This window comes from Pteropus medius, unplaced genomic scaffold (genome assembly GCF_902729225.1).
Source record: "Pteropus medius unplaced genomic scaffold, Ma_sr-lr_union100, whole genome shotgun sequence".
NCBI classification, from domain to species: domain Eukaryota; kingdom Metazoa; phylum Chordata; class Mammalia; order Chiroptera; family Pteropodidae; genus Pteropus; species Pteropus medius.
Genome location: NW_024349225.1, coordinates 13093701 through 13114613, shown reverse-complemented (window position 1 = coordinate 13114613; position 20913 = coordinate 13093701). Strand labels below are relative to the sequence as shown.

Below are 20913 nucleotides of genomic sequence, written 5' to 3'. Positions count from 1 at the left end.
TCCAAAATCATACGGCAATAACTGGCAGAGCTGTGCTTTAACCCGGCGGTCCGGTGCGGTCCGGAGCCGGGTGGCTTAACTCCATTGCCATTCAGTGTCCGTATAAGTCTGTGTCAACGCACAGCCTGGGGCCAGGCGATCCCGCACCTGTGCCAGCAGTGGCAGTGTCATGTCCTGGGAGGGGAGTCCACACCTGCTGGGGACAGGAGGGGTGACTCCCCACGCCCGCGCTTCCGCCGCACACCCTCGCTGGAAGCACCCTCTCTCTTCTCCCACCCACCACGCGCTGGCCACAGGGGAGGGATGGACGTGCAGTGGGGCGCCGGCAGCACCCCAAGGACTAGACTGTCCCGGAGCCATACCAGGCTGGCCTCGGCGTCTTCGCTCCCCGTCCCACCTCCACTCTGCCAGCTGCCCTGTGGCCTTGAGTCATGTCACCACGCCAATCCAAGCTTCAGCTTCCTGTGTTTATGAAAAAGCACGTTGGACAGGGTGGTCCTTGTCCCTCTCCGGGTTCGTGAAGTGCAGCTGGAAGGAGCGGCAATGTCCAGAAGGCAAAGCTCTGCCCACCGTGCTCCGACTTCAGCCACTCCGCCACAGGGGACAGTCACAGCGACAACTGTGTGCTGACATTCGGTACCGGTTGCAAGCGAGGGGTTGGGAACACGCCAGCACAGGGCTGCACCAGGGACCCGGCACGTCTCCAGCGCCCAGCCACAGACCATCCGACCACGCGAAGCCTTTAATCTTCCCAGATCTTTTTCCCAGCTTCCTAGAGCCCCGAGGATGGGGTGCGGCCTCCACTTACGAAAATAAAGCTCTGCCGCATTTTCCCCAGAGGACAGAACAGGGCCCGGAAGGTGACGATCGGGGGAGCCGGGGTCAGCGGCCTGGTGCCCATCAGGTGCCGTCGGCAGGAGGGGCTGGAGCCCACCTGCTTCGAGAGGTCGGACGACCCCGGGGGGCTGTGGAGATTCACCGTCAGTGAGGTTTCGTTCATTCCGTCGCGAGTCTGTTTAGAGAAAGGCTTGGCCGGTGCTAAGAGAGGTTACGTTTCTTCCACAAGGGGCCCGCGCCCTTTGGAGGGGCCGGGCGGGAGGGCCGCTGGAATCGGTCGCAGAAGCGGGGCCCAGCCCGAGCCTGGTGGGAGGCGCGCCGGCCTCCCCGCCAAACGCAGACCGCGTCCGGGGCCGGGCGGTGGGGCGCGCGGAGGGCGGGAGAGGAAGGTGGGCCGGGGACAGGCCGCGACCCCGGGGCGAGGGGCTGGGATCCGGCCAGGGGTCTGAAGCGAGACCGGAGTCTGCAGGGTCGGGGCCGAGGCGTAAGCGCGGAGCAGGAATCGCAGCCCGGGCGACACGGGGCCGCTGGGACCTGCTCCTCCGCCCAGCCCCGCTCCCTCGGAGGGGCAGCCTGGCAGCGGGCTCCGCGCGCACCGAGCTCCGCTTTCCTGACAGTTCCCCGTCCCCGTCCATGCTGAGGGCAATCAGAAGTCAAGAATGGGGGTTCGGCGCCTTTTTTGTTCCCTGAGGAAAAGAAAGTCGTATTCTCGAATGTCAGCAGGGCCGCCGCCTGGACTGGAGTAGGGGGTCGAGGTGAGCCAGGAGGAGAGAGCACTACAGAGCCCACATCTAACTGGCCTGGGGCCCCGGGGATCACCGGGGCCCTGATGGGGGTCCCCCGAAACCCTGTGAGCTCTGTGGCTTGGCCCAGGAAACATCTGCATCCGATGTCCCCAGACCACCTATTTCCCTCCTCAGGAGGACAAGAATGCTTTCCGTGAGCTCGACATGTGCCGAGGAGAAGCTGAGGGGACCGTGAGACAGGGCAAGGGGCCAGCCATCCAGCCTCCGGGACCCCGTGGGACTAGGGGCAGACAGAGCATCCCTCTTGTAGAAGGGTGAGATTTGGAATTGGAACAATTATTTTCTAATAATTATGTAATCATATAATAAAAAGCTCCAGAGAGGCCAAGGTTGCTAGTTTAGTCACAGCTCCCCCCGCCTAGGCCAGCGTGGTCACACAAAAAAGAACTATATATTTGGCAATGCGGCCGACCACCCAATGTGACCATCAATGCATAGCGACCTCCCCAAGGAGCTGGGTGAAAGAGCACAGCGGTTCCCACGCGTCTGCCCGCAGAGGCCCCCCACCCATGCTCTCCCCTCCTATGTCCACTGAAGACTTTGCTACTCGAGCTCGACACCTTCCCCTGGTGAGCCTCAGACTCCTTCCCAGCGCCTGCTGCAGAGAAGCGCTCCTGATCCATCCGAGCAGGGACTGAAGCTGCCCAATTAGAGGGGCGATGAGCAGAGGTTTGGGGTTAAAGTCATCTCAGTCAAAGCAAAAAGTGAGCCCAGAGGCCTTGGGATAGCAGATCGAAATGCTCCTGACATATGTCACAGACCTATACGTTTAAACACACACGCCCACAGGCGCACACACCACACACACCACAAAAGGCTGGTTAGAGGTGGCTCTGAGCTCAAAGACCCCTCAAAACATGGTCTAGCAAAGGCTGTGCTGAGCCAAAAGTGTAACGAGGGTGGGGGGTCCTTTTTGGCCTCTCTGGGCAGAGGGCGCCAGAATGCAAAAACAGGCAGGCGAATGGCAGACACCCAACAGAGCACAAACAGGGACCGTTTCCACTGCCCCAGAGATTATACAGACTGCAATCTACCACCCTTAATTCGACACTCGGGAGGCCGTGAATCTGGTCTCTTCCACCTACCACAGCCTCAAGTAAAGAGGGAACAGGCAAGGGTCACAATGGAAAAGAAAGGCCACCATCCCTGTGGCGGGGGAGGGGTGGCGACCTTTAAAAAGAGAAGGAACGGGGTACTTCTGACCGACAAGTCAAGCGATGGCGGAGGTGTGTCGTGCGTCTGCCCTACAACCGACTCGCTCAGGCTCCTGACAGGGAGGGGAGGCTTAGGACAGTAACACTACAGGTTGATGACCTTGCCTGGAAAGCAATATTGAAGAACGTGGGAAGAATTGTCCTGTGACTCAAAATTAATTTTACTCTTAGAGGATTTGGTATAGCAAGGGGCCTTGAGAAATAGCCCGTCAAGGCACAGTGACGTCTTCCAGAAGTCACGACACCTAACTGCCCTGGCAGAGGCGCTCTGTGCTCTACCCTCAGGGCCCTGTGACACATTCCCTGGAGGATGACCCTTCCTTGCGGGCACTGAGGTCTTTTTCTCTGCACGCGCATCCTCCCGTTTATTCAGCAACGTGTTGAGCACCTACTCTGCGGACCACAGATTTTTTCGACCCAGCGGGGGCAATGAGGAAGTGGGACCCGTCACCCCTAAATTACGGAGGAATGAGGGAGGAGCAGTCCAGAGTGTCCCTCGGCCATTTCTCCTCGCAGCTCGGTAAATCTGGTCCCCGTGATCTTTCTGCAGAAGCCTGGATTTCCAAAAGTTCAGTTATCGTGGTGGGTTTCCTTTTATCCATATAGTCAACAAACATTTATGGACTTCCTGTTGTTTTACCGACAGGTGCCCCTCTCTCTCGGGGGTTCCTCAAACCTCCCGAGCGTTGCCCAGCTCTCCCGCGGAGGAGGTCTGAGAAGTGGACACTGTCCTGTTGGAGTCGGAGTCTCTCCGGGGAGAAGAGGTGGCCATGTAAAATGGGTGCTGGCTGCTCGAACAGGGAAAGACGAGGAAAACGGCTGTTCGGGGAAACAGGAGGTGTGAATGTCGCACGCAGCGAGAACGTCTCTCTCTATTCGGGAGGCGCTTTTATTACTATTTTACTCCCGTTTTGAAAATGAGAAGAGAGACCTCTGGCCTGATAAAGCTGTCCTCCCATTGCCTATCATGGCCCCGAAGGACACAAAGCCTGTAGAAGAATAATATTAATAACAGGTAACAGTTTTTGAGAGCTTACCCGGCCCTGCTGTAAATGCATTATAGCTATCATCCGTTTATCCGAGGGGACATGCACTATCAATAGTCCTATTTATAGCTGATGAAACAGACACAAAGAGGTTAAGAAAATGAGTCTGCTTCCCAGCTCAAGGATGAGGGCAGGCAAATCCTAGACTGTCCCCTGAAGTGTCCTAGTGGATGATGGTGACCTTCCCATCGTACTGTGGGACAAAATGGACCAGGAAGCCAGACATCCCTCCATTCACGCTGTCTTTCTTTTCTCTCTCTCCACAGTCCGCACCCCACCCCCTGCGTGACCCCCACTCATTTTTACCTTCAAGACAATAGCCCCATGGATTCCCACACTCAGGAGTGCTAGGGCCATCGGCAGAGCCACACCGAGACCGTGCCGAGTGCCCGCAGCCAGGGTCCCCACGGGGCCTGGGGCAGGTTAGCCCCTGAAGCGAACACTGGAGGGGAGGAGGGCTCAAGATCTGCCGTCACCCGTGCGCTCTGTTTACGTCCTAAATGCCCCAGACCCTGGGTTTTCCCAAGAGAAACAACCAGTGGGAGGAGGGAGTCGAGAGCGAGGAGGCAGCGCCCGCTTCCACCCTAAGCGCGGTTTCCACTCCGAGCTGCTGGTTTCTGCCCGACATCCACGACACATTGTATCACGGCGGGCTTCGGTGTTGCCTGGAAGATTTCTTCTTCTTGCCTTCGCCCTTCTCTTCCAAAGTTTTGCAAAAACGGTTATTTGGGGTTGTTTTTTTTATTCTGTTTTTGTTTGTTGGTTCATTCGTTTAAAGGTCCCGTAGAAGTACATGGTTCCCTGGCTTATGCATTTCAAATGAGTCCCCGTTACTCTCTGATGTTTGAACGTGCCGTAACAAAATGTTCTAAAATTTTTGGAACTATTTTATGGAAATCTTTACAACGTGTATTATGTACATCCCTCCCCACCCCCTTAAACAGTACATATTCCAAGTTTAGCCTTTTATCATTGTTAACTAGAAACTGGGGTGCTCTCACATGTCAGAGCCATACACTCATCAACCCCAAAATGTTCATAACTGATGTTTTTCTCTTGATACTGACAAGAAAAAAATTCTGAGATGCGCGCAATTAAATCACAGCAGGTCCGAGGGCGGACGGGTGAAACTGGGAAGATTAATCAGCTAACAGCCACAGGACAAAACCAGCGAAAGACTGATAACATTCCTGAATGCATGCCGAAACCGCATTAACTTCCAGGGAGCTTTTCCTGCGAGCATCTAAAAAGAACAGGCAGACGTCTCTACTCGCTGGCACGCGAACCTTACAGCCCGTCGCCCGCCACCAGCCCCGCACAGCAGGCGCTGCTCCCTCACAGACCGCGCCCCTACATCCCCGAACTGGCCCCGCTTCCTCTCTCCCCACCCCCTTCAGCCACAGCCAGTGCGAACGCTTTCAAAACGACTTACATCTTCTTCCTCAAACTCCTTGGCATAAGGCAGCCCGGTCATTCCCGGATGGGGACACGCTGTCTTCTCCACCCGGCCCTGCTGCTGGTGGTTTAGATTGCACGCCCCAGGAGCTGATCCTTCTCAGGTTGCCGTATGGCTCAATAAACCCTTTCGTTTCGAAGAGCTTTCAGCTGTGAAGGTTGCTGTTTCACAGCACTATAGCTTCTTCCCTGGCCGTTTGCTCTCACTTCTCAATATCACAGCTCTTCACAGCTGCTCCTTTCCTCTTTTTTCCTATAACCCAGAGGAAACTCGATCGCTTTTCGTGAAAGCAAACCAACGTGAACTTTAGTTCTAATGCTGGCTTCAGGTTTAAAGACGTTCGAAAGCTCTGCTATTCCATAAAGTGACTGTTAATGTAAGAAACGTCCAAACTTGTAGAGAATTTTTATGTTTATTTCACCCTGACTGATGACAATTGCCAGGAAGCAAAATCTCAGTGGACTGAGGAAATGCTCTGGAGGATGGTGGTTTTGCAGCTTGTTTAATTCACTAGCATCAAAGAAGGAGACGGAAGGAGGGTTCGTGAAATCCGCTGGTGGTAGGTTAGGGAGGTCGGAGAAGGCAAAGCGGGGAGATCGCGAGGGTTGGATAGAAGGCGAGATGGAGAGAGACAGACGTTGGTTACAATGGAGGGTGCGAGATAATGAATAATTCACACGTACAGCACTTAGAGACGGGAAAAGGGGAACGAGATAACAAGGGGTTCTGTGGCCTTGTGCTCTGGCGCCAGCAGGTGTGCCTTCGAGGGGTAGAAAAGGAAAATTACTCTGACTTGTTCTCCCAGATGCATAAGAACGATGAACAGAGCTCATTTAAGGTAAAGACTGACCTTTGCTAAGGTAAAGATTGATGGGCCTGGAATGTGACTACCCGCTGTGACCTGCCCAGTTCGGAATGTGCGATGAGACCATCCTGCATGGTTACTTTTGGGGACCGAGCTCGTCAGGTTTATTGCATAGCCTTTTTTCATTCATATCACACTTAGCCACGTGTAACTGTGGAATGTAGGTGATACAGCTAAGAAATGGAACGTTTTATTTCATTTAATTTTAATTTTAATACTTCATTCAGCTATCGAAGAACACTGAGGTATATCTGTTCACAATTTACGTAAGTGAACCCACTTTTTCCAATGAAAATTCAGCATTTGAATTGTGATGTGTAAAATACACACTGAATTTGGAAGACCTGGTATGAGAAAAAGAATGTAAGATACTTCATTAATAATTCGTATATTGGTTACATGTTGAAATTTATAACATTCGGGATATATCGAATTAATATAGTATTATAGTTAATATAGTAAGATATAGTATTGAAATTAATTTCACCTGTCTCTTTTTACCTTTTTTTTTTTTTTAAATGTGTCTGCTGGAAGAGTTTAAAGTGCCTCTGTGACCTCCATCATGTCCCGTTGGGCAGGAATGCTCTGATGCCTTGTTGCTCAGAGCATGGTCCACGGACCAGCAGCATCTGTGTAGGAGCTTGCTGGAATCGCGGGCTCTCGGGCCCACCCACACATCTGGAATCAGCACCTACATGTTAACAAGCTTCCCAGCCGATTCCTACTTAACAAGATTAAGATCTTCTGATCCAGAGAGCTGTGCTTCTCACACTGGAGGCAAATCAGTGTTTCTTTCATTTCCAATCAAGTATGTTTTACAAATATGACAAAAACGAACTATGAGAAAAATGAAAATGAGACACGGACAAATGACAAAATATAAAACCAAAATCTGTATGGAGTCGAAAGATGTAAAGTAAATTAGAAAAAAAAGTCATTAAACAAACATAGAAATAAAACAATTCCAAAAAGTGGATACATTGTTCTTTAAAAGTGTATATCTAGGCAATTAATACAGAGAATCACTATTACACTTGCAACTTTTTGTCAAACAAAACATTACGTGTGAAATAGCAGTTCTCCATATTAAACACCTGTAGGCATGCTTTCAATGGGCATTGTACATATTAATATTTAAGGTTTTCAATGTGATAATTAAGCTTGCTTCTTTCTGGTCAATTTATCTAATCCGGACTGGATGGTTGACTCTCCTCATAAGGGATAATGTATATCTAAACTGTTTCTAAGTTTTGTTTGATAGCACACATAACAGAGAAGCGAGGTGCACAGAGGTATGCTGAGTGGACTGGAAGAGCTTTTAAAGCAATCTCAGCAAGCTCAAGACATTCGTTTTTTTAACTGCTATCCAAAACAAAGCAAGGAGCGCTGTATTTTTCGAATTCATCATCAATCCTTTATCAGTAACCAATTCTGATCATTTATTCTGTAACGTTATAATTAAACATAAATTATCTTTCAATGAGAGGAAATAATTATAGATTTTATGCACTTTTGGAAAACAGTTTGCAAACTAACCTTAAAACATCACACACTCTCACATAGTCCTGCCGCACAACTAATACACAGTTTGGCTCCTACACAGCTCATCATGCGAGTTAGACAAACCCCAGACTGATCTGTGTCCCATTCAACAAAGGAGTCCATGTACTCGAATATTGAGCAATGTCACATTACTACTCTAAGGATTTCTAGATGCTGGTTCTCAATTTCTGTGCTTACTTGTCACAGACTGCTAATAAACAGTTCGTGTCAGGGCAGCCCTGCACCTACAGCTTTGAGTCATACTGGTTTAGGTCTTCCTGTGGAGTATAAGATCAGGATTTAAACAGGCATCTTTCTCAAGCCTTTTAGAGTCCAATTTTCTACATTTATTCTAGATAAATGAGACTGTCGGATATGGGCCACAGATTAGCAAGATGAGGTGATCTCACCAGCTGAGAGCAGTAACATGAGTTTAAACCACAAAGATATGTTTATAATCTTATGCGCTGTGATTGATATACTTTCCACATGCAAAAAAATATATATATTTTTTTTTGTTTCATAAGAAAAAAAGAGCTATACATTTCCAAGATGGTAAATACTATTAAAATACCAATGACCTTCCCATTGAAATCAGAACAATCCAAAAAACAGGCAATGTATATACTAAAGACACTACTAAACTGCTTATTACTCAACCTGTGGTAGTCGTCTGAGATGGTGATGATATTTGCTAGTGATTCCAGTCACCAGCAGGGGTCGGAATTGATGAGTGCTTCACGATGCAGACAGCTGCTGAATCTGGAAACCCTCGACTTGCTTCCTCTCCCAAGCATTAAATCCAATTAGTTCCACAGTCCTATGTGTTGTACCTACTGCCACCTACCAACTCCCACCTCTCTGGATTTCAACTGCCATCACCTCTGCTCAGGCCCTCATCAGCAACTGGGTGGATTTGTGTCTCGAGCTCTTAACTAGCCTCCTTGCTTTCCTTTCCAGATCCTTCTAATTCATCTTTCGTAGAACCGGAATTCTCTTTCCAAAATTTAATCACTTCTACGTCAAAACGTTAGGAAGACTGCCATAACCTTCTTATAAAATTCAAATTCTTTAACTTTAGATACAAAATCCTTCATAATCTGAACCCCGCCACCTCCCCTTCTCCATTATCCTTTCAACAAGACCCCATGAAACCGAAGCAACTAGGAATAGCCCAGCATCCAGATACGTAGCTCCTGGCTCTGGTCTATTTCCAAGTTCCCCTATATTTGTTATGATGCTGTGTGAATCTGGACAGGTGAGTTTATCCTAGGTTTACTTGTTAGCACATAGTAAATGAAACTGTAATTCTGATCATGAAATTCATAGTGGGGTCCAATGGCCATCATCTCTCAAGTGAAGACAGCAAATCCCACTACAAGGGTGACGGTGAGCATATGTCATCGGGATCACCTCAATCTTGGTCAATGTTTGAAACATCTAAAAATGAACATGCATTCGTGTGTGTGCATCTGCACACACATATCCACACTCATGTGCCTGCACTGTTTGTACAGGAATATGTCGAAGAAGGCAGACCCAGCCTTTACAAGTCTGTGGTTTCCAACAGCTGCAAGGAGATGACTTGCTACTCAGAATTTCCATTCCCAGAAGATTATCCAAACTACATGCCAAATTCTCTATTCCTGGAATATCTCAGAATGTATGCAAACCGGTTCGACCTTCTGAAATGCATTCAATTCAAGGTAAGATACCAAACATCAGTTAGTAGTCAAGAAATATTTTGTTCACCTATTTTTTATGATCTCTCTGTAGCCTAGCTTTGGGCTCCACAGATGAGAAAATAAATTGGCAAGACCGATGACCCTGGGCTGGAGTTCTTTACTCCTTGTACTTAACCCCACCCACCCCAAGTAAATCTTGAGTTGCAAGTGGTTACTTTGTGTAAGGATTCCCATGCATAAAATTTTAATTTGCAATAGTTAAATCCTAAGGGGCCTAAAAAATGCCAAACCACATTTTCAGCTTGGGCCAATTACCTGCACATAGGGACACTGAGAGCTCCCACCGGCCCCTGAGGACTCCGTCCTTTGATAAGAATGGACGTGCGCAATGGCCCATGCACGAGAGAACCTCACTATTTGAGGGACCTCTTTTCTCAACACGAATGGACCTCGAGGGCATTTTGCTAAGTGAAATTAGTCAGACGGAGAAAGACAAATACTACATGATCTGACTTAAATACGGAATCGAAAAGACCGAGCTCACAGAAGGAGAGAATAGCTCAGTGGTAGCCAGGGGCAGCCCAATTCGATCTCTAGGGTTATGTTTATGTTTAGTGTGTGCTCCGGCATGTTTGACTGTCCACTGGCACATCGGCCAGCAAGCCTTTATTGGAACCTTGACAACCATGAATCACGACATCTATGATTCTTTTTTCAGACTAAAGTCTGCAGTGTAACAAAACGCCCAGATTTTACCGTCACCGGCCAATGGGAGGTTGTCACCCTGCGTGAAGGGAAGCAAGAGTCCGCCACCTTTGACGCTGTCATGGTCTGCACTGGTTTTCTGACTGACCCACATCTGCCACTGGACTCCTTTCCAGGTACAGAATTTTCTACAGCGAACCTTAATGTGTCTCATGGGAGCCATACTGATTGGCGTGAGATTGAATTCCTACGGTTTTTCCATTACACAGTTAAAGTTGTTAGGTTACGGGGCTGTTTTCCTTAACCAGCCACTTCCTGGCCAGTTTTTGGCTTTCAGATGTTCCAAACAACCTGTGAGTTCCAAAGAGTAGGGTAAATAACTAACAAGCAGTTTTATGCTTCGCTGAGGTTCAATGTCGCTCCTTGAGTGACCGAAGCACTCAGAAAGTCTTTCAAGACACGGGACTCTTAGACAGGTTGGTGACCTAAGCACATTGACATAGTTGAGTTAGATGCCACAAAGATCCATCAGTGAATAAAGGAAAAGCAACTTGATGTTTTTCAGTTTTCTAATATGAGTCACAGCAATTAACTAGATCAGAGGTGTATGGAGCTGAGTCACTAGTCAGCAGGGAGATAAGTCTTGGGAGGCAAGGTAAGACATGTTTGGGTCTCAGTTTCTCTGTCTTTTGCAAACATGATTCGTGTAAATCTATATCGACTATCGATTGGATTACAATTCAGAGGGAATAGAGAATGCAATGGTTTGGGTTATTTCATCTGTAGTAAAGGATTCAAAAAGTTAAAACTTTAGGAAACATTTCTCTAGATACGACCCGTGGTGATCCCAAGGCTTATCTTCCAATAAACTCAAGTACTTCCAATGGTCTTTGGTCTGCTGCCAGAGGTTACTCAAATTGGGTCGCGTTGAGGTAAAGCATATCCTGAAAACTGCCCTAGAACGGAATCGCTGAAGGAAAGCATCGAGTTAGGTCTTCATCCCCATGCAGGAAACCCTTCTCCAACGCCCGAGAGGCTCAGCCGCCTCTGCTTGAGCATGTCCAACAGTGACCTCTCACCATCCACGACACAACCCAATCCTTCGTCCGCCATCGCCCACGGAGAAAATTCCTGGGCGGCGAGCTACTCCAAACTCCCAGGAAGGAGTGCCTGGTATGGGGTCACTCCAAGAATCCAGAAAGTTCCATGGCATAGAGAGCACATGGCATTTATTTAGCACCTACGGTATATTGCATGAGGCGCTAAGAATATAGAGGAGAATAAGACACCATGTAGCCTGCATGGGAGGATGGGGTTTTAGAGGCGTCTAGTCGAGGAATCACAGTCTATGTATAACCTGACTATATGCTTATACTCATTTTACAACAAGCTCATGTACCTCCAAGGGTCCTGGATCTGTCCCGCAGGTTATCACTCAAGTCAGGTCAGATTAAGACAAAGCATACACTGAAAGCGACTGAGCCAATGTACTCGGTTTGAATAGGATGAGCTGGGGACCCATGAGATATAGATTCTAGGCTATGCAATTAATAAGCTAAATAATCTTGGGCCTCCTCCTTAACCTTTCTAAGCCTTTGGTTTTTTACCTATAAGTTGAGGGGCTATTTTTCCTTGCTTGTGAAAAGCTCGACAAAAAACAAATATTAATATATAAGATATTACTGTCCCTTGATTCCTATCAACCTTTAAATGGCAATGACTTTTCTTAATAGGTCTTTATACCATAATATTTCAATTTCGTAGTTAATCATCTAGCCAATAAAACTAGAGGCCTATCTAGTGAAATAGTCACTCACTAATTTCTGTATCTTATAAAGTCATGTATTCATAGATTAAATTTTCTTTAAATTGAGCCCTGCTATTACAAACAACCCCAAACATCTGCCAAAAGGACGTTATTAACTGAACAATACTTAATGTTTCATTCACTGATCCTGTGAATTATCTATTTGACTTCTTATTTTTTCTATAGGTATAAAAACCTTTAAAGGGCAGTACTTTCACAGCTGACAGTATAAACATCCAGATATATTTAAGGACAAGAGAGTTCTCGTGATCGGACTCGGAAATTCTGGCACAGACATTGCTGTGGAGGCCAGCCATGTGGCAAAGCAGGTGCCATTCTTTTTTTAACCTACATATATATAAAGTTTTATTTTTTCAGTTTTAAATGGTTTCTGATTTCCATTATGATTGCTTTTTAACCCAATAATTTTAAAAGTTTTTTTTCAATTACAGTTGACATTCAATATTATATTAGTTTCAGGTGTACAGCATAGTGATTAGACATTTACGTAACTTACAAGGCGATCCCCCCCCATAAGTCTAGTACCCACCTGTCACTATACATAGTAATTACAATATTATCGACTATATTTCCTATGCCATACTTTGCATCCCATGACTATTTTGTACCTGCCAAGAAGGTACCACTTTTGATGGTATTTAATGAAGAGCTTAACCGTAAGACACATACCTCAGGCAAACAGTGTTGGACACCATGGTAAATGATGAGAGGAATAAAAATGCCTAAAACGCATATATGAAGAGATTTTTTAAGTATTTTTTCTAAACGTTTATAAATTTTGCTGTAAATTCCGGGTGTCGTCATTCCTCGAAAACCTACTTCTCGGACTTCTCATTTTTGTTTTCTCCCAGTCATCCAGTGAGAGCTCCTGGAGACATCAGTCTTTTGCCCAATTCCACAGGTCAGAAAACGCTAACCTCCTCCTTGCTAAGCTCTCCCATTTGCTCCCTCTTTTCCTTATTAATTGCCACCACCGCCGTCAGATCCGAACCATCTCAGACTAAGGCTGTCGCCTTATCCTTCTAGTCATAATTGTAGAAGAAGTCAATATGTATTGGGGCTTATTCTGTGCCAAGTGCTTCGCTAAATGCTTTACTGCGTTACCTCGACCAGTTGTCAGGACAGGCCACCGAAGCAGGTGCTGTTAGTGCCCTGACTACAGATGGAGAAACTGGGCTTTAGAGAAGTTCAGGAACCTGCCTAGGGTCATACCACTAGCAGTGGGGGAGAGTCAGTTTTCAGATCCAGGTCCCTTTAATTCAAAGCCCCTGTCTCTAATTCTACCCTGCATCCCATCCCCAGTCCGTCCTCCCCCACATGACAATCCATCCTACGTCCAACCACCAACAAAGAAATCCTCTGAAATCTGCTCTCGTTATGGCATTCTCCTGTTGACAAAAACCTTCTAAAAACTCCCCTTACCTAAAAAAACAAACAAACAAACAAACAATAATAAACGACAGATGGATTAGCTCTGCATTATAAGATCTAAATTAGATTTAGATCTGCTCCAAATCTAATTTCGTCCCTCACTACTTTCCTGCTCGATCATCACCTGCAGCCTGACAGGTGTACTCTGAGCCCTTTCCAACCTCTGTGCCTCCGTTTCCCCCTTCGCTCACACCACGCCTTCCCTTCTGCAACGCCCTTTTCTTTTTTATTGCAATTTACATGTACGTTCTCAGCTATCTGCCCCCAACACAAAGGGATCTCTCCCTAGTAAGAATTTAAGTAATCGTCATTTACACTCCTCAGCTGGCCCTTTTTAATTTTTAGTGTTGCTAATTACCTTTTACAGTATATATTTTGTTTCCATTTATGCTACAAACCCATCAAGAGCCATTCCCCCAACAACTACACATTAGTTGCTGAATGTTGTGCCAGGCACTGAGGGTACACTGGAGAGCAACGTGACAAACACAGGATCCCCGCTGTTGTGGAGCTTGTGGTCCTGGGGAAAACAGATGTCAAATAAATAAGTATAAAGAACTAGATCAAGAATCGCCAGGGTGAAAACGGCCATCATTTCTATATCAACACTGAAACTTCTCTCAGCGTAGACCATAATTCATAACTCCCAAAATGTCCTATCCGATTCCACATCATGGCACAGAGAGACTGATTCAGTGCAAATATCTCTGATGTCAAAGTCATTGATATGCTCGGAGTTCTGGCCCCACACTTCTTGTATTGCATATGCTCCTTTGTAAGGCCGAACAGAACATACAACAAAGACACTAACACTGTAGCTCAGGTCACCACGCCCCAGTTTGGGGGCGAGGCAGGGGAACACCATCTGTTAAATCAGTTGTTTTAGATTTGCAAAATGAAGATCAATTGACTAAATTTTTTTAGTTTTAAACAGTTGTACAGACAACTTCTACCAAAACAACTATTAGCTTAGCGAACGAACTCAGTCAGCTGATAAACGCAAACTGTCGATCTATACAAAAAAATAAAAATCTACCAAAATGAATTGTATTCACAGATGTTTCTATCAGTTCAAACAATGATTTCTGTTGAAAACCTCTGCAGACAACTTTCAATTGCTGCCATTCCCTGTTCTTATTGCCCACAATTATCAGTGTACAAAGTAGGAACCACCTGTTCATTGTCTTTTGACACGAGACTTGAAGCTCCTTGCGGCTGGCCACCATCTCGTTCCCTGGTGTCTAGCACTGAGGCTGGCAGATAACAAGTGCTCAGTAACGTGTCCTGAAGCATTTTAACACTTAGGACATTCAAACCATTATCTCGGAAGGATAACTCTAAAACAGGAGCCAGAGGAGCCAAAACTGTCTTGTCAGGAATGTATTTCGAGCATAGCAGACTTTTGGGTGTCATTTAATTTGTGGAACTTGCCCAAGCTCACTTAGTAATAAGTAAGCTCTGTGACCTTGGCAAGCTTCAGCTGCGACAATCAAAAGAATGGTTTGTCCGAGTTTTCAGACAAAAGAAACACATCTGTCTTGTTTCAATGAGTAGGAAGAATTCGACTCATAGTTGCCCTTCGCCATCTTTCTGAACACAGTGCCTTCTCGACCTTGTCGAGATGACCTTGATTTCAGTCTGTCCTCGGAGTTACAACCTGACTTTATCCCGTGAACAAGAATTAATGGTTTCACTGCCTTATTCATTAAGTTTGCACAGTGAGGGTCCATTATCAGTGTGGCACCACAGGCTGGAGATGCCGTCTGTTCTCCAGACTTCACTCTGGACCCGCAGGGACCAGGTGATACCAAGGCGCCACCGACGGCCCGCAGCCCCCTTCCCACTCCATAGGCGTCTTCCTTCTCCTCGCTCCCTTCCTCCTTCCCGCATCTACCTTCCTCTCCCCGGCTCTCCCCTTCCCTCTATTTTTCTCCATCCGTTCCTTCCCTTCTCTTACCTGCCCTCTCCTACCCCCTCCCTCCAAGCCTCTCGGGGGGTTTGACTGTTCACCAGAGCTCTTTCTTCCATAAGCTTCATCAAGCCTGCAGGGCAGCTCACGGGACTATAAAGCATTTTATAAGAAGTCTGAGGAATTATTCTTCTTTCTCTCTCAGATTCAGTAAATCGCCATGGTCTCCAGAGTTCTTGCACACATACTACTTCACCTGCGCTTCATCCTACCCGACGACCTAAGGATGGCAAGTGTCAGTATCCCTAATCGACAGGTGAAGAAAACAAAGCCCAGAGGGACCAAATGACCTCCTCACTTTCCCAAGCTCTGTGAAACACAGGCAGCGCTCCTCCCACTCAGGACCCTGTCTCCGCTGCGGATTCGCCATGAGCCCCAAAACGGCTCGACTTATTTAAAAGCACCCCACAAAGCGTTTGTCAGCGATTCCAAAGGCATGGCCAGAAAACGATCATTCCACCCTCATCCCTCGAAGCACCTGCCCCGTCTCCCTCACATGGTGCCAGCCGACAGCAGACGTGCCAGTCCTGAGGGCTCCCTGCGCGGCACTTCGGCTTTCGGGTCCCTCCAAAGTGACCGTGAGGGCCGAGGGCTGACATCCGGCACGGGGACCAGGACAGGGCGCTGGGACCCCCGTCTCCTCGGGCTCCCAAACTCTAGTAAAGGGTGAGCGCGTGTCATCCCCTTTCTGGGCCACAGGCGAGTCCCGCCCACACAGAGGCACCGGCTCCCAAGACCCGCACCTGGGCAGACCTGCGGAGGCCAGGACCTGTGCCCGTGCCGGTGACCGGCTGCAAACAGCCCCGCCGTGGGGCGCGGTCGCACCGGCGACACGGCCCGGCGCTGCGTGGACGGACCGCGGCCTGACGAAAGGCCGGACACCCGCCGCTGGAGGGGCTGCGCGCCACTCTCGGTCCCCTCCGCCTCCGCGGGGCGGCGGGAGCCCCACGCGGGTGCTGGCCTCCCTGCGGGACGCGCGCAGCGGGTCCGCCCTCCCGGGGACTCTGACCTCCTTGCAGGACACGCGCAGAGGGTCCCAGTTCCTGGCCCGGAAGCCTCGACCGAAGGGAGCGCGCGAAGCAGCAGGCGACCCCGCGGCGCGGCCTTTCCCGCCGCGGGCCAGTGCGCAAGCGCGGTGCCCACGGCGCCTGCACATGCGGCTCCCCCAGGACGCCGAGGGCGCGCCCCGCCCCCGCCCCGCGCTTCCTGCAAGGACTAGGGGGGCGCAGAGAAGGCTGGGAAAGGGCGGGAGCCCTCGGGCCAGGACGCCATGAGTGTCATTCTGTCCTCCCGCAGTGGGGCCCACAGGGGCTCTGTTCCCGACCTTTGGCCTACCTGCGGTCACCTCAGGGGTCCCCTGCTACATCACCGGAGGCTTTTTGCCTCCACAACGGGGAGAAAGCAGGATCAGCAGCAGGGCACCTGGTGCCCCACCCGGAGCTACCCCCCACTGAGTAGGCGGGTGCCGGGTCCGGGTCCGGGCCTTCAGCACCTGCTCACCTCCTGCTGGGTGGTCCCGGGCACGCAGCCTATGCAAGTGCCGCTTCCACCTAAGGCCAGTCTTCCAAGATGGAGAGAGACAGCTGTTTTCTCTAACTCACATGAACGAACGTGGGAAGTCAAACACAATGAAAAGACAGAGGACTATCTCGTAAATAAAGAATCAAGAAAAATTCCTGGGGGTAGGGAGAACCCTAAGGAAACAGAAATAAGTAATTTACTGGGTAAAGAATTCACAGGACCACGAGTAAGCATGCTCACAGCCCTCGAGAGTGGAGTAAAGGACCTCCGGGAGAACGTCAACGAAGGAAGTGTAAGAAGGAACCAGGCAGGCGTCAAATGAAAAGCAACTGAAATGAAAAGCACGTTAGAGGGAACCAACAGCAAATTAGCTAACACAGAAGTGTGGATCAGCCAGCGGAACCGACCAGTGGACATCAACCAGTCAGAGCAGCAGAAAGAAAACGGAATTTCTAAAAAGGAAGATAGTTGAAGGGGACCTCTGGGATAAACCAAATGTGCCAACGGACCCATTATAGGGGTCCCAGAAGGAGAAAAAGGAACAGAAAGCTGAGGCTCTGCAACCATGATGTGTCAATGTAGGTTCATCAATTGTAACAAATGCACCACTCTGGAGGGGGACCTCCACGGTGGGAGGTGTGTGTGTGTGTGTGTGTGTGTGTGTGTGTGTGTGTGAGAAGGGGCAGGAAATATATGCTAAATCTCTGTACTTTCAATTTAATGTTGCTGTTAACCTAAAGCTGCAATAAGAGTTAAAGTCTATTCAAAAAAATTTTTTTAAGCTCAGGAAGGAAAAAAAAAAAAGACTGGCATCTCCTGCCGAGCCAGAGTCCCCAGATAAAGAAAGAAGGAAGAGAACAGAGGGCTGGCTGCATAGTCCCTGGCAGATCTCTCCTGTGTTTTTGTTTAGGACGCAACTGAAAGAATTTGTGCTAAATGACATTCTCCCAGGCTATATCATCGTCGGGAAAGCGCTCATCAAGCCAGGCGTGAAGGAGGTGAAGGAAAACTCTGTCCTGTTTAACAACGTCCCAAAGGAAGAGCCTATTGACATCATTGTCTTCGCCACTGGAAACACCTTTGCTCTCCCGTTCCTGGATGAGATGGTGGTGAAAGTTGAAGACGGCCAGGCCTCCTTGTACAAGTACATCTTCCCCGCCCATCTGCAAAAGCCACCCCTGGCTGTGATTGGCTTGATCAAACCCTTGGCCTCCATCATATCCACTTCGGAAGTGCAAGCTCGGTGGGCTGTTCGAGTCCTGAAAGATAAGAGCATGGGCAGGCGTGATCAGTTTGCCATGTTATTTTGGATACTGGAAACTCTGAGACCCTCCCTGGCTCCTATCCAAAACAATGGAATCTTTAAGAGCAGGATTCATTCTATTGTTCTTTGAATTACACTATCATAATGAATCTGTGCCATTACCACCACAAAAGATAAATCAGAGGTCAAAAATATAAGCCGTGCCTGCCTGTTATTTTGACTGAATCAACTGGCTCAATTAATATTTAAAAGTTCAATCAATAGAATGACATAATTCCGGCAAACCGGTTGTAAGGTTCTGTCATATCAAGTAAGTTCATAAGATGACCAGATGCTTATCTTTTCAGCTGGCAGTCTACTTAGGCTGCTGACATATTTGCCAGAAGAACAGACAAGTAGCTGAGTACTAGAAATAAAAAGGTGACCAGCAGTAAAGCATCTTCAACCACTAAGGAAGCACCTCAAGTTAAATCGCATTTTTTGTTTGTTTTATAGGTATAAATAAGTTACCACCATCAAGTGTCATGATAGCGGAAGTTAATGCAAGAAAAGAAAAGAAGCCCAGTAGGTAAGTTAACTTCTCGTGCATCCTTTTTGAATCATAACCGAAACTGGAAAAAAACAATAGCAAAGAGAGAGGAGTCACACTGGAGAAAAAAGAAGCACCCGAGACATAGAGGAAAAAACAAAAAACAAAAAAAAACATGGTCATCCAGCCGCACATGGAGTTTGGAGTCTAAACCAAATGGAATTAACCTTCCTCTTCCAGACACACTATTCCACACCTTATCCATAATCGGCAGGCGAACAGTCATGTTTACCCAGTCGGACACCAGAAGGGTCTGCCATTCATTCCTTCCACAAACCTTTATTCAGCTCTGCTGCTTTTTCCAGGCACTAGAACAAGAGTCGGCAAACGAGGGCCCGTGGCTTTTACATTTTTTAGTAGCTGTGGGAAATAAGAGAAGAAAAAGAGGACTAATTTGCGATGTGTAAAAAATATATGAAATCCAAATCCCAGTGCCCATAAAGTCTTATGAGAACACAGCCACACTCATTCATTTATATGTTGTCTGTGGCTGCTCTCCAGTTGCAACTGCAGAGTTGAGCAGTTGAAATAGAGACCATAATATGGTCCTCGAAGCCTAAAGCATTTATCCCCGGCCCACCCTTTGCAGAATAAGTTTGTTGACCCCTTGTGCTCTACTCTTGGGCCGCCATTCAAGAGCCAGGGATAGTGGAAGGGGGCTGGCCAGTGAAGGAGTCAGGGCCCGAAGCTCTCACTCCCAATCCAACTAAAACATCTCTGGTTTTATCTGTTTTATTGTTTATCTGTTTGAGGCTTCGATACAAATTTTGCCTTAAAAAAAAAAAAAAAAGGTGTCTAAGGACCAAAAAGAAGTTTTAAAATCATTGCATTTAAGGAATTTATCACTTCTCTCATTCATATATACTTCCAAACTTCAGGTGTTGATCTTTCCTCATGCTACATCCCAAAACCACAAAAGAATTTTAGGTGTCTCTTCTTCATCCTCAACCTGGAATATGATTTGATCACCATTATGGCATTCTAGTATGATGTAGATAGTGAATTAGAGCTATACACTGTAAAAGCTTTGTTTCACATAGGTCTAAGGACTAATACCAGCATTACGGGGAATTCACCCTATTGATTTTTGTGGTTTTTTTCTATTATAAAAATATAACAATAATTGAGTTTTAGAAAGATGTAGGAATCGCAAAATTATGTGAAATATATTTTTTTCTAGAGATTGCTGATCATTTCACAAAAGAACTAAAGTAATATGAGAGGCATCGAGGGTGTTTGGCGCATCATATGCGTAGAGTATCTTTCCAGGGGACTCGTCTCGTATTTAAATAATACGGTGAGACCGGTAGACAGATATGGGCGTGGAGGGAAGGCTGCAGAAACCATTCGAAATTTCGCAGCATTCTTGTTTACTTTTGGCACTTTTACTTGTTCTAAAGTTATCATTATTTTTATCTTTTTCTCTCCCCCTTTATGCCCAATCTTCCTTTTATAAAGGTTTGGCTTGTGTTACTGCAAAGCTTTAGAAGTAGATTATATCCCATACATAGATGAACTTCTGACCTATATCAACGCAAAACCCAACCTGTTCTCCATGCTCCTGACGGATCCTCGCCTGGGGCTCTGGATGCCTCCATTTAAGCCCGTTGCTTGCCAATGTTCAAATGACTCCAAGAGTCTTAATAGCGGTGTCACAAAAGTCGCATCACAAGGATCTTACTCCGGGAAAGGTACCTGTGTGCCTCTCTCCCTTTCTCACTCTGCCCGTGAGCGTGTCGCTCCGCCTCTCTGTCCATGTGCCTGGGCTGTGGCCAGTCCCTTCCTTGACATGCGCCGCTTCCGAGTCTCCACATGAATCCTTCCCCCCATTGACCCCTCCCTCTTCCCCTCTGACCCTGACTGTGACCATGCTAGACCTACCCTACAGCCGTAGTATATATAGAACAGACTCAGTAGAAAGAAAGGGCCCTCATTCCTAGACTTGAAATTATCCCATAAATCATACTGGGAAACGGTATGGGTTTTTTCTTCCCACATTAAAAAAAAAAAAAATTAACTTAGTTAGGTTCGGGAAATGGAGTAAAACAGGAAACATTACATATTTTGGCTTCTTGCACATAGCCTTCGAATCAGGGCGTCTGAAGCATTTCATCTCCAGCAGTAATTCGACATTTTGAGAAATTCTTTTTAGTGT

At 47.5% G+C, this 20913-nt stretch overlaps 1 protein-coding gene across 1 annotated transcript; it reads left to right on the top strand.

The window, feature by feature from the left end:
• Positions 1–543: 543 nt before the first annotated feature.
• On the top strand, positions 544–20675 carry LOC120617491 (dimethylaniline monooxygenase [N-oxide-forming] 1-like). Its single transcript, XM_039881116.1, is given in 9 exon segments — positions 544–554; positions 839–980; positions 9284–9472; positions 10170–10332; positions 12150–12292; positions 16681–16838; positions 17816–18171; positions 18665–18737; positions 20217–20675. Coding segments are annotated over 9 exon segments (1593 nt in total). The 3' UTR covers positions 20575–20675.
• Positions 20676–20913: the final 238 nt, after the last annotated feature.